This window comes from Aureobasidium melanogenum, assembly GCF_000721775.1.
Source record: "Aureobasidium melanogenum CBS 110374 unplaced genomic scaffold scaffold_2, whole genome shotgun sequence".
NCBI lineage: Eukaryota > Fungi > Ascomycota > Dothideomycetes > Dothideales > Saccotheciaceae > Aureobasidium > Aureobasidium melanogenum.
In genome coordinates, this window is record NW_024470054.1 from 1,438,137 (window position 1) to 1,450,286 (window position 12,150).

General features: G+C 50.6%; 3 protein-coding genes across 3 annotated transcripts; all 3 read left to right on the forward strand.

Moving 5' to 3' along the window:
• Positions 1–5,173: 5,173 nt before the first annotated feature.
• On the forward strand, positions 5,174–6,193 carry M437DRAFT_62954 (uncharacterized protein; the record flags this gene model as incomplete). Its single annotated transcript, XM_041024178.1, has 3 exons — positions 5,174–5,210; positions 5,359–5,694; positions 5,862–6,193. 3 exons carry the CDS (start codon positions 5,174–5,176, stop codon positions 6,191–6,193), a joined length of 705 nt encoding a protein of 234 aa, XP_040883803.1.
• A 1,252-nt stretch (positions 6,194–7,445) lies between these two features.
• M437DRAFT_39959 (uncharacterized protein) lies at positions 7,446–8,156 on the forward strand (the record flags this gene model as incomplete). Its single annotated transcript, XM_041020106.1, has 2 exons — positions 7,446–7,817; positions 7,881–8,156. Coding segments are annotated over 2 exons (648 nt in total), but the record flags the coding sequence as incomplete, so codon positions are not given.
• A 2,140-nt stretch (positions 8,157–10,296) lies between these two features.
• Positions 10,297–11,165, forward strand: M437DRAFT_38608 (uncharacterized protein; the record flags this gene model as incomplete). Its single annotated transcript, XM_041019867.1, has 2 exons — positions 10,297–10,600; positions 10,651–11,165. Coding segments are annotated over 2 exons (819 nt in total), but the record flags the coding sequence as incomplete, so codon positions are not given.
• Positions 11,166–12,150: the final 985 nt, after the last annotated feature.

Here is a 12,150-nt window from a genome sequence, read left to right on the forward strand (position 1 = left end):
ATATAAGAGTTGGAGATCTGAGATGCGTAGGTTTGGACTCCGCTTGTTGCTGTTAAGCGTGTGGAGAGCGTGGAAGTTTGTCTGATATACCTGGACGTTGCTATATCAGTGCCTGAGGCATCTGTTTGTGGTACAGGAGACTCGATTTCCTACCTTCCCTTTTCGTCTGCACTATTGGCATTCTCTGGTCTGCTCGTCTTCTATCTTAAGGCTGTGGAAATGTTGTTGCAACCTGAATTTCTATAGGAAAGGATCGTTCATATTGAACGGGTTCTTCAAGCAAGATGGCATCAGCACAGCCTGGAACGCGAAACATTCGTCCTGCGGGATGTCTGACTTGCTCAAAGTCCTGAGGATGCGCTCGAGAGCATGAGCATAGAACACAGATCAAGCATAGGACGCTCTACTTTGCGATGTCATAGAGAATGTCATGAAGTCCGAGTCAAGCCTTTGGCCAATAACCCAGATCTCAATGTTTTCCAGAGATTGTAACAGGATCTTGTGGAGAAGACATGGAAAAGAACCAGAAAACTCGGACGAGCACGGAGCCTCAAAGCTGACTCGAACTTACACTCTTTGCACGTCGCCCGCTATGAACTGGGCTATCAATTTAATAAGCTCTGGACGCGGGAGAAATATCAACTGTTGGAGGGAGAGGGAGCTGAGACTCAAAGCCTGAGAATACCGACACGGGGTACTCTATGGAAAGCATGGTCGCTGCTGCCCCGTCGTTGCCGATCCATTGCCCCGTCGGACAGACGTGACAAACACTTCCTGAAGCCCAAGCATTGATGGGCAAAGTTGGCAAACGACACATGAGTCAGTCGTGGACTTCAGCTGCTGACCAGGCATACTACTATTTCATCACCTTCTGATACGAAACAGTTGTGTTGTATGAGCTTTCACTCAAGTCCTGGTCTACAACAATGACAGGGGTCGGCGTCTGACGGAGGACTTGAACATTGCCCGGTATTCTGATCGACACTTACATTGCTTGCGCTAGATTGAAAGTAAGTATGGGCTACTGCGTCTGCATTCTCAAGATACAGTACAAGAGATAGCTTGTTCACCGCCCTGCAAGATCTCAAGAGGACAGTGAGATCGCGCAGGCGACAAGATGCTATGTACGAGGAGGTCAGATCGATGCCCTGTACGCGTCATCATGGTGTATTTCTGCTTCCAAGTCACTAACGAGATGCAAGGGTTATGAGCATTGCAGAAACGAGAGCTATCATCTGCCTCTGATAAAGCTACCTTGGCCATAACAAGGTCGCACAAGCGATGTGCCTCTCTAGATTGATACGATTCTGCAGTCTATCGCCAAAACGTGGATCTTGCATGTGCATGAATATTTGAGCAAGGGAGATACCCTTGCACGGCATGGAAAAGAGGCCACCACGATCGTCTCGACGGTAGGTGACAGGTGGACTCTCTTGCTAGGGGATTCGTGTGGGAATTGGTATCCAAAGCACTTGGTTGAGGGCCGTCTTTGGGAGCGATGGGTGAGTCTCCAATCCCCTCAGCTGCTGCTGCCACTGAGCCCTGGACAACGCCCACGATTGCTTGCTGGCGCCACCACACACCAGATTGGGCAGCGTCGAAGCCATTGACGGCAGTACCGTGCAAGCTGTTGCGGCGCGACCAAGCTAACCTCAGTGACCTGCCAGCTAGTTGATGCAGCAGTTTCGAGGGCAGAGACGATGTCAACTTTGACGATACGAGAATCAAATAATCAGGGCCACAACGCCGTGCACTAATGGTCGAATGGCTGTGATCCCTGAACCAGAGTCTGGTACATGGCTACGAGAGCCAACGACATGACCCCGCCTACCTCGTAATTGCGCAACGAAATGAGGGAACGGTATCAGGTCCATGCGCGTTGGCGACTTGCCAGGCGGTATTTTGTTTTCCCCTGTACTTTTTGCGGCTCCATGGATGGACATAGGGCAAGCAACTGGTTGCGGTATATTCAGCAAATACGGGCGTATCAAACACTCGGCGGAGCATGTGCCTTGAGATGAGCAGACATCAAACTTCAACGATGATCATGATACCATCGTGTAGAGAAGTGATCTGCTCATGGATTCGTACGGTGAGCCTTCTACCAGTGGCGCAGCGCATTAAGCGCGAAGTTTCTCAAAGTGTTGAAACCCAAAATGAGCACAAGCTGCCGGGAGAGAGGCATCAGCACAAGCCCCATGACTTAGCAACGTCAAAAAGCAACCCTGAGCAAAAATGCTCTCTGCAGAGACTCAGAGTATGAGTTTTAGAAACTGTCAATATCAACTCACAAGGTCCTTGACGTTGTATCCCTTGTTCGGTGCGAGAAGACCGAAAGCTATCCGTGCTGAAGCGGCTGTTCCACGTGATATCGAAGTCAAACAGATAAACTAGTATTGTTTTGCGAAATGAATTGCTCGCAGCATAAATCTGGACACCGAGACAAGAAGAGTACATGAATCCCTGAAGGTGCCTTAGCCGCAGGTTCCCGACTCGGCGGGTCACATGAGTGTCGCAGGCGGTTAGCCTGACGTGGTCAAGCAAGCAAAAGAACACATCTTTCTGGGCTGTGAAGGATGGAATAGCGGCATACCATGAAACCTGGGCCAGGGAAGCGCGGTCCGAATAGATCGTGAGTCGTCAAGAACACAGGCAGGATCCAGATGACATCCCACAGGGACTCGTATACCGGAGCCGGTCGGTACCGTGATGCTCAACGGCGCTCGAACTGGGGAGACTTGGACGGAGATAGTACCTTCCGAAGGAAACAGAAGGTCAGACGGCGGTTGTCGAAGGACTTGTATGAGCTGAATCTCTTGTTATCCCCGCGGGCATACGTAAAGCGCCAAAGGGTGCATGAGATGTATCAGGTTCGGAAGGCTTCGCAATGTGGGTGTCTTGTTTCCTTGGATGCCCGGTTCCAAGTTTCTTTGAAGTTCACGCTGAGATTGCGCCAGCCAACGTTAGTATGTCTTTAGCAAAAGTCACTTTGCGAATATAGGCCTGTACGCGTAGCCATAACACGAAGCAAAACATTGCGGACACTATCATCAGGCAGCGTTGGGAGAGGCGTTGTGGGTTCTCGAGGACTTTCAGCGGCGAATGATGGAATTGTTCTACAGCAGACCACACGTTACGAGTGGAAATGCCAGAAGCGGTATGTTCAGAAAATATCTGGTGCATCGAACCGACCGAAAATCCCAGTCCTGAAACGGCAAGCCAGGCTCAAGGTCGTAGAGGTGAATGTTGCGCAACTCGATGACAAGGTTGACGGCGGCCGTTGGTCTGCGCCGGGATCGGGGAGGATTTCACCTTCGGCAGGCTGACCCTAATGACCATGCGCCATCAAGTTTTCACGTCAGATTTGGTTCAAGGGACGATGCACCTTGTAGGAGGAACCTAAACGTCTGCATTGTACAAAAGAGGGAGGTGTGAAAACCCCAAGGATTCATTAGTCAATGCCTGTTGATGATTAGTGAACAACAGGGGACCGTGTTGCTCCGGCCGAAATCGTCTGTCATTCCTTGAGTCCGGAGCCGACCAACCGACTAGATGTCTCGATCTATCATCAGTTCGGGTTTATCAGGTAGGAACCAGACATTTGAGATTCGAGTATCTGTCGGGATACGTGTACGAGCGTACTTCGTACATCACTGCGAAGCCTTGTACATGTACATGTTTCGAAAGTATTTGCGTTTCGGATCGGATCATGCTTAATGCTCCGTTTGCATGAGTTCTTCTCGGCGTAACGAAGAACATGACGTATGGCCAAGGGCCTTCGTACGACCGAGATTCATAACGGCCATTCCGGTGGTTGGTCTCAGCCCTTGTGAAGTTCGCTATGCAAACCGTTTGATGAGCATTGGACTTCGACCGGAACGAAATATGCTCTTAGTCATCGAATGGTATGTCATAGTACGTAGTTGCTCGAGCTCAGATGCATACAGGATGCAGCACTGGTATACCACGGCACTCTCCGCTCACACCTGTTTCCAGGTCCTGAGGTTCACCATCGCTGAACTCTAATGGCACATCCGGCGGGACTGCCACCTGACATCCGCGTTTCTCCTGTCGATCATTAACTTGACCCCACGAAGTGAATACAGATTGAATTGAGCTGGGGCGCACTGGAACCAAGTCAAGCGAATCGCTTGCTATGCGCACTCTTCGACTCGAACCAAAGTACTCGATCATGCAATGCGCACTGAGATCATGGAACGCATATCCTTCCAGAAAGCGCCAGCTGATTCAGCAATTCCCAAGGCAGCAATTGGTCTGTGAGCACCTCTTCCATCTCGTCATATTGACTTTCGACCATCACCGCTCGGGCGTCTTCTGGAAAAGATTGGATCCGCCGTACTGGTACGAACGTCTGTCCTGAGCGTTTGACTTTCCTCATCACTTGGCTTCCGTTATCATCAAATGTATGTCTTTCGTCCACTCCTTGTACCTATCTCGGTCTAAGGAATACTGTCATGCGTATACTCGATGCTGCTTCAGAAAGCAGTTTCATTCTCTGATGCATCTAGCCATGTCACATGTCTCCGAAGGAGTGGCGTAGCGCCGCTCCAAAAGCCTTGTCCGTTTTCGGACGAGCCGCTAGGATCAACCTCCCCGTGTAGTCGCACTAATTCGCTTGTCAATTCGCTGAAAATTCTGCAGACCATTTCATGGCCAAGTCAAGTGTACAGACGAATACCCTGCAGGCTACTGGCTGCTTGGTGACATCTTGTTCAACGAGAACAGATATTGAATGCTAAACTTCCGTTTAATTTAGAGTGCCCTGCTTAACCCAGATACTCAATTGACCAAACCATGGCTTATTTCCGGAGAGGTCTCCGTTCCAATCCTACCATTTGATCCTTGTGAGATAAGTCTATCTGCAAACTGCTGAAGTATATTTCTCTGTTCGAGCGCATCGTTCATCAGCGATTACTATTCACATCTTGACGCTAGCACTAATCATAGTCATCGTGCTCGGGTGCTCGGATATGTGATCACATTTGTGAACAAGACGTGTGTGCGTAAAACGCTATGTACGAGTACCGAGGTAGCCGGATTCGATGGAGGCTAGGACTGAACGCTGGGGTCGGCTCGTATGGCCACTTCCCACATGGCACGCAGCCGCTTCGCTTTAGTTCAACTTAGGGGCAGTTGTGTTGCTTAGGGCAGAATGTGTCGCATCCAATCAGACACCCCGGTTCAGATTGGTACGATTAGTGACCAGATTGACATCGAAAGTGTAGCTCTCGAGTACATTTCAAGGAACGCGTCGATTGCGAACCAGTATTGCTCAGACTGGTGGCTGTGTTCGAGCGCGCCGCGGAGTCACAAACGGCTGCCGAGTTGTTCATCCAGGTAGAGAACATCTCTGGTCGGATGGACCAACTCTGCCTAGCACGTACCAGCGGAGATGCTGCTTGATCGTCATTGAATATGGGTGGCTTGCCGTAGCGTTGACCCGAGCTGAGTCCACAACTCCATCAGTCACCTTCAGTCGCCGTTTCGTAGTTTCAGAACACGGACAACTGGACAGTGGACGTGTCGTATTGCTTTTGGGAAGCGCTGCACCGGATCACGACCATGCGAGTCGACATGTCAGGCTGGTAGCGCGAGATGATTCGTCGCAAGACATGCAGGTAGCCGAAGACCAACATGCTGTCAACGTCGCATTGCTCAAACATGCAACCGCTGGTGTGCATAACGAAGAGCAGAAGTGCTCGCTGGAGCGCACTGCGCAGTGTCTCGGGCTGGACCTTGACCGGGCGGCTGGGTCCCTGGGATTGTCTCTGCAGGTCATCATCATCATCAAGAATCTCTGCAATGATCGGATTCCCGCGCTACTGTGTGCCCTTACCTAGATAGGATGGGCATCCGCGAGACTAGGGAGATGCTCCGTCCAGTCAGCAAACGAGCGGCTTCACACCCCTTCTGGGGTCGCTCTGACAGACGTTTTTCATTCTCACAAGAACCGCCGATGCTAGCTCCGAACCACTCCCGCTCGACTGGCATAATTCTAATTCAATTAAAGACATCTGTGCCTGCTGTCAAATCGACCGTTTTTCTGGACTGTGTCTCTGACCTCTGTCCCTTGATTTGCAAGTCTCGCCGAGGCCAAGCACGTCCGATCGTCACCGGCTCTCGCGTCTTCCTTGAGCAGAAGCGTCGTTGCGCTGCTTTCCCCTCTTGCTAAAAAGCGGCCCATCCGTGCTGCTATCCAGTGTGAATTTTTATTAAACCTGCAGTTGCTCACCAGACTACTTTTACTCTTGTCACCCTCTTCCCCACCGAGAGTCAATCTTCACCCTCCCAAATCTTAACCCCTCAAAACTCTCAAAGTCTGTTAAAGCATTCCCGCCGCACGCCATTGTCCGGTCCAAACTCTGATCGTCTCGTCGGTGCCCAATTATTGGCTCACCCATCAATTCACGACTTTTTGATCACTGCATCCATCCTGATCTGTCCTCGGGCCGAACATACCCTGCCAGTGCGATCACGGCCTCAGTATTGTCCAAGCTGTGCTACGAAGCCAATCTTGCAACAGATTGTCCTGCTTGCCCGCCGACATCCCTCTAGGTAGGGTCTCATCTTCCATTCCAAAACAGGCTCATGAACACTTGTTAATTACCCAACACAGCTTTGCGCAATCAGTTTGCCAGCATCATCCATCTGATTCCGCGGAACCAGCCATCGCGCTCGAGCAGGACCGCTGATTGACAAACCGACCCCTCCCGACCTCGAGCCATAAGCAGTTGCTTGGCCGACCTGTGACATCTCAGATTTCTAACATCGAGCCATACCACTCGAAGCCTTGACCTGAAAACGGGTGAGTCAAATCGTGTCTCAACCCTTAGCATATCACTCGTTCAATGACTGACGCAAATCAGAATATCGAAAGGTCAGAGTCGCTTGCGCTTGCAGTACCAGCTCGCCGTGGGCAATTGTGGTTAACTTTACTTGCCGGTAAGTGGAAAGTCTATTCTAACGCGTTGCGCTTCTACGAAGCTAGCGCATATTCCCCAAAGCAATCCGTGCTCCCAGCCTGTCTCTTTCCCAATATGCTATCACCGTTCTCTTCCCCTCATTCATAGGCCATTCACACCATCACCACTCTATTCCCCTGCCTTACTTCAATCTCTGAAAGTATATCACCTGCCCTGATATCTGTGTTTCGCTGCTCTGTCAGGCCACCGAAGCATCCACTTACCTCCGCGTCCTTACGCAAATTCTCTCTGCCATTCATTCGTCATCCACTCATTCAACGATTTGATCTGTTTCCATCACGCGAATCGTTCGCTGACCTCCTGAAGGCAAGAAAGCAAAAAGGCCTCGAATCCAATTCTGGATTCACTTTCATCCTCAGCTTTATCTGCTCCAACCTTGTCAACGATAGTTGACCCTTATATCAACCTCAATCCTCAAGGTTACTGCCTTCATTGACCAGTATGAGTGGCAGTGGTTCTGGTTCTGGCCCGCTCCAGCCTACATGGCATGGGTTCATCCAGAACAGCATGGATGGACTTGTCCTCTTCGAGGCCTGTTTGAGCGGAAAGCTGCACCATGTTCCCCGTCGTCCACACGACCGTGAGCGTGCAAGCTTAATCAAGAGTGGAAGTGTTTTCATCTATGAAGAAAACGCGTCGGGCATCAAGCGATGGACTGACGGCGTCGCTTGGAGTCCTAGTCGCATCTTGGGAAACTTTTTGATCTACCGCGAACTTGAGAAGCCCTTCCCTCCTGGCGAGAAGAAGCGTGCGATGAAACGCAAACGATCTTCTCAAGAACCCGAAGGCCGCCGCGAATCTGAGGACAACGAAGTTTCTGAATACAACAGACTCCCTCCAACACCTCCGTCACCTGCGAACCCCTCAGACCCCAAGTCTGCCGCACCAGGTACAACTGACAGCGAGAAAGAGGTGGAGCGTCAGCTTATCGGCTCTCTTGTCGACAGTTACGGCTTCAGGCCCAATGGCCTTGTCAAGAAGACCATGAGCATCTCCTTGAACGGCGTTTCGCACCACCTGGTTTCTTACTACACTGTCGAAGATGTCAAGCAACGAAAGCTCCAACGACCCTTGACTGACTCGCGTCTCAATGGCATAGCGATTCGACCTGAGTTATACTTGAAGCAAAATTTCCGTGCACCTGTTGAGGAGCAGGACCAGTTTGCTGTCGACCACAGCGGCCACGCATATCCTCAATTAGGCTACTCGCATATGGTAGCACCTTCTGGCTACATGATGCGCCAAAGCTACGTCGCGCCTGGTTATCCACCCATGTACGGTGCCGCGCCAGTATCCACTGGAGCAGGCGTATACAATAGCTTGCCAGCTACAGCGCCAGCACCTTCTTGGCCACAATCATACAGCGCAGCGCCTTCGCAGCAAAGTTACAATGCTTACTACAGCCGCGCGGATGCATCAACTCCTCAGACATCAACTACCTCTTACACACCTATGCCACCAATGCAATCGCAATATCAGTCACCAATGAGAACACCTGCTCCGAGCTACGGCCCACCAAGCAGCATGACTACCTCATCTACTCCGGTGGCAACACAGTCGCAGTACCAACCAGCACAAACGGCCACAGCATCGCAATATCAGCCAACAAGCTATGGCGTTCAACCAAGCTCCCATCAGAGTGCTTCACCTCAGCAGCAGAGTATGAGGTCTCCCCCTGTGGGGCCACCGCCACAGTCGATGAACGCCTATTCTTCACGCTCCAACCTTCCAAACAATCTTCCTAGCATGTCAAGCTACAGACAATACACCAGCCAGAGCGGTGGATCACAAGGCGAAATGCCCAGCATTGGTATGGCTTCCGGATATGGCAACAGCCATTCACAACCCACCAGTGGAAGCTATGGTGCACCTAGCTATGGGCCTCCAAGCAGTCTCAGCGCGCCTCAAAGCTACAGGCACAGCAGCGACACGGCGCCCCCTGTTCAGAGCACGCAATACTATAATGACGGAAAGCCTGCTGTGAGCAATTATTCATGAGTAGACAAACGCCATCCTTTTTGAGGTGTTCATGTTAACGACATTCTTTTCTTCGATCTTGCGTTACAGCGAGAGTTCTTTGCTTCTTTGTTGTCTCTTTCTCACAGCGAAAGACAAATCTTCTAAAAGCGAGGACCGATCTCGGGTAGCTACGACAGTGTTGGGCATCAATTGTTTATTGTATTCGAATAAAGCAGCATTTGAAGTGTATGATCAACAACGGCAAACCATGATTTGAGCAAGACCGTGCATCATCAACATATCTAGGGTGACTTATCTATCTGATGCAGTGTGTGCTCTTGGTCGCCTTCAATTTTTGGGACTTCGTGATGAGCTCCAGGCGCACATAGCTTTAGACTTTATGTGGTGGAATGCTTCGTCCACGTCGTGAGGTTCATTCAGATCGCGAGCATGATCCACTGACTGATATGTGTGATCAGCAGCTACAGCTGGAATTCTTTGAAAATGTGTGCGTCGGCAGATATTGCTCTAACAAAGCAGTGACATTCCTTGCATAGCAGCCCTAGCAGTGATTTCTGGGATGTGCTCTCGAACGCCTCGGACTTTTGGATCTGCAGCGTCTTGAAAATGACGATCATCGGAGCGTTGGCGTTCTCATGTGATTCTCTTTTCCAAATTGGCGAACGGACCTTTTTGCAAGCGCGCCAACCGAACGACATGTCGCATCCAACTGCAGCAGTCAATAAGACATTGTTTACGAGCCATGGAAGGTGGTCAATGGCACGTCTCAGCATCTCGACCAGCTTGTCAGCTGTCAGCTCCGCCGCCATGACCAGCCGATCACTCCCTTTACTGTGCCGTAACCGCACCTACGCCGCGGTCACTAGACCATCGGTATCGACATCAGCATCGGGCTCCGCGCATCTTGCGCTCCGCTGGCCCATCCAGCAATACCGCTGCAGTCCGAAGTACCGCATTACCTTGAGTTCCGCAACAAGGTAAATTCGCAATGGATGATCGTAGACGATACGATCTAATAATGGCAACCATAGCTCATGCTCTACCTTGAAACCCAATCCACGCCGCTATGTCTCCACTGCGAAGAAAGGCAGTCTTGGGAATTCCGTAAGTCTTTCCAGTGCTTCCTTAAGTATCTCCGTTGAGATTGCCAAAGAATCGTTGTGTATTGAATGGCAGTACGGCTTCGAGCCTTGCATCTCGAAGTCGTGAAGTGCAATATTTGCATGCAACATTGGCTGACAGCTGGTTGAAGCACAAAGAAAATGAGGCGGCAGCATCTGGCACGCAGAGCATCAATGTCGCGGGCCAGGAAAGAAGCAGTATAGACGACAAACCGCGTTCCTTGTCACCACGCGAGCAAATCTACAATGTTCCAAATATTCTGACCGCGTCACGCCTGATCGCTGCGCCGTTTGTTGGATATTTGGTGTTGCACGAACAGCACAAATGGGCTCTTGCTCTTTTCGCATATGCAGGTATCACCGATCTGGTTGATGGTTGGATTGCACGCAAGTATAAGCTGCAAACTGTTGTCGGCAGTGTCATCGACCCTATGGCCGACAAGTTTCTGATGACCATTTTGACCGTCACTTTGTCTGTGAATGGGCTCTTGCCGGGTGAGTGATTTTACGTTGCATGAGACGCCCCCAACTAACCCGTGTTGCAGCATCTCTAGCAACCCTCATCCTGGGGCGCGATGTATCACTTGCAGTGGCTGCACTCTATTGGAGATATGCATCTCTGCCAGCGCCAAAGACTTTCAAGCGCTACTGGGACTTCTCATTGCCATCTGCTGAGGTGCACCCTACCACCATGAGCAAGTACAACACCTTCCTCCAGCTGCTTCTCATCGGCGCCACTCTGGCATATCCTGTCATCACAGCAGACAACCACCATTTGGGCATTATGCACGATATGGGCCTCGAAAAACTCAATCTTGCCCAATTCATGACATACTTCCAGATTCTGGTGGCTGCAACCACAGCATGGAGTGGACTCAGTTATGCCTTCCTCAAGGATGCAGTCAAGATTCTAGGCAAGGACGAGCAGCTGAAGCTTAAGCAGGGAAGGAGAGGTAGGGCCATCATCGGCGTCACTTTTGGCAGCGTCGTTGTTGCGGCTGCATACTTGGCTCTGACCAAGGATCTACCAAAGAAGAAGGAGGAAGGATCGATTGCGTGAAGTCGCACTGAATTGTTTGAGTGGGGGCATCACGTAACGTTAAGCATATCTGGCGTCAAAAACAGCTTTCTTTGTTCCATCCACCATGCTTCGAGTTCAGATCAAATGCAGCAGGAGGTCGACCCTTGGCGTGTGATGTTGGAGGGGCGCGACTTCCTGTCTTGTCACGTACATACTTACCAACCCGGGGTTCCGGCTCCGTCCATGCTCATTCTTTTTCAAACTGTTTCTTCGCTGTCTGTCGTAAGCCTTGAGCTTGGCTTTGTGTTTCCTCTTCGTTTAGCATCGGCTCCATCATCTACCATGGTTGCATATGCCCTCGGCCATCGCTTACTTACCGACAATCACCAGTATCGATCATACATAAACGAGCTTTCGCCTTTTCATCCAATCTCTCATCCCCTCACCACTCACAAGATGCATAGCATTGCTATCAGTGACGGCCAATCACACGACACTCTTACTCCACCATCCTCAAGGGACCGAAACCCGAGACTACACATTCAGACATCCCTCTACTTTCGCCGTTATCGCTTTGCATGCTTGCTCTTTCATGTTGTCCACTCGGCGCGGTCGTAAAATAGTAGACTTCCGTCATGCGTTTGGACTATTTGTCTTACATCGGCTACACTATACATATTCAAGTTATTGTACTTTGCTGGCAGCAATACATAATACTCAGAGATGTTGAGCACCAGATTCGCCAAGAATAAAGACCAAGTGCCGCCATATTTGCCCTACGAACGATACCATACCATGCCGCCAGGGTCACCCGCTCATCAACCGACTACGACGCAGACACTAGAGCGCTGGCCTCGACGAGTGCAATACACAATGGACATCTCACAACCACAGAAACCTGATTACAAACCATCGTCCTGTCATGATGCAGCATGGGAAGAATGGCCGCGGAGTTACTCGAACAGGCTCATGCACAATAAATTGGAGAGATGCATGATTTATAACAAAAAAAAAAAGCGGCCTC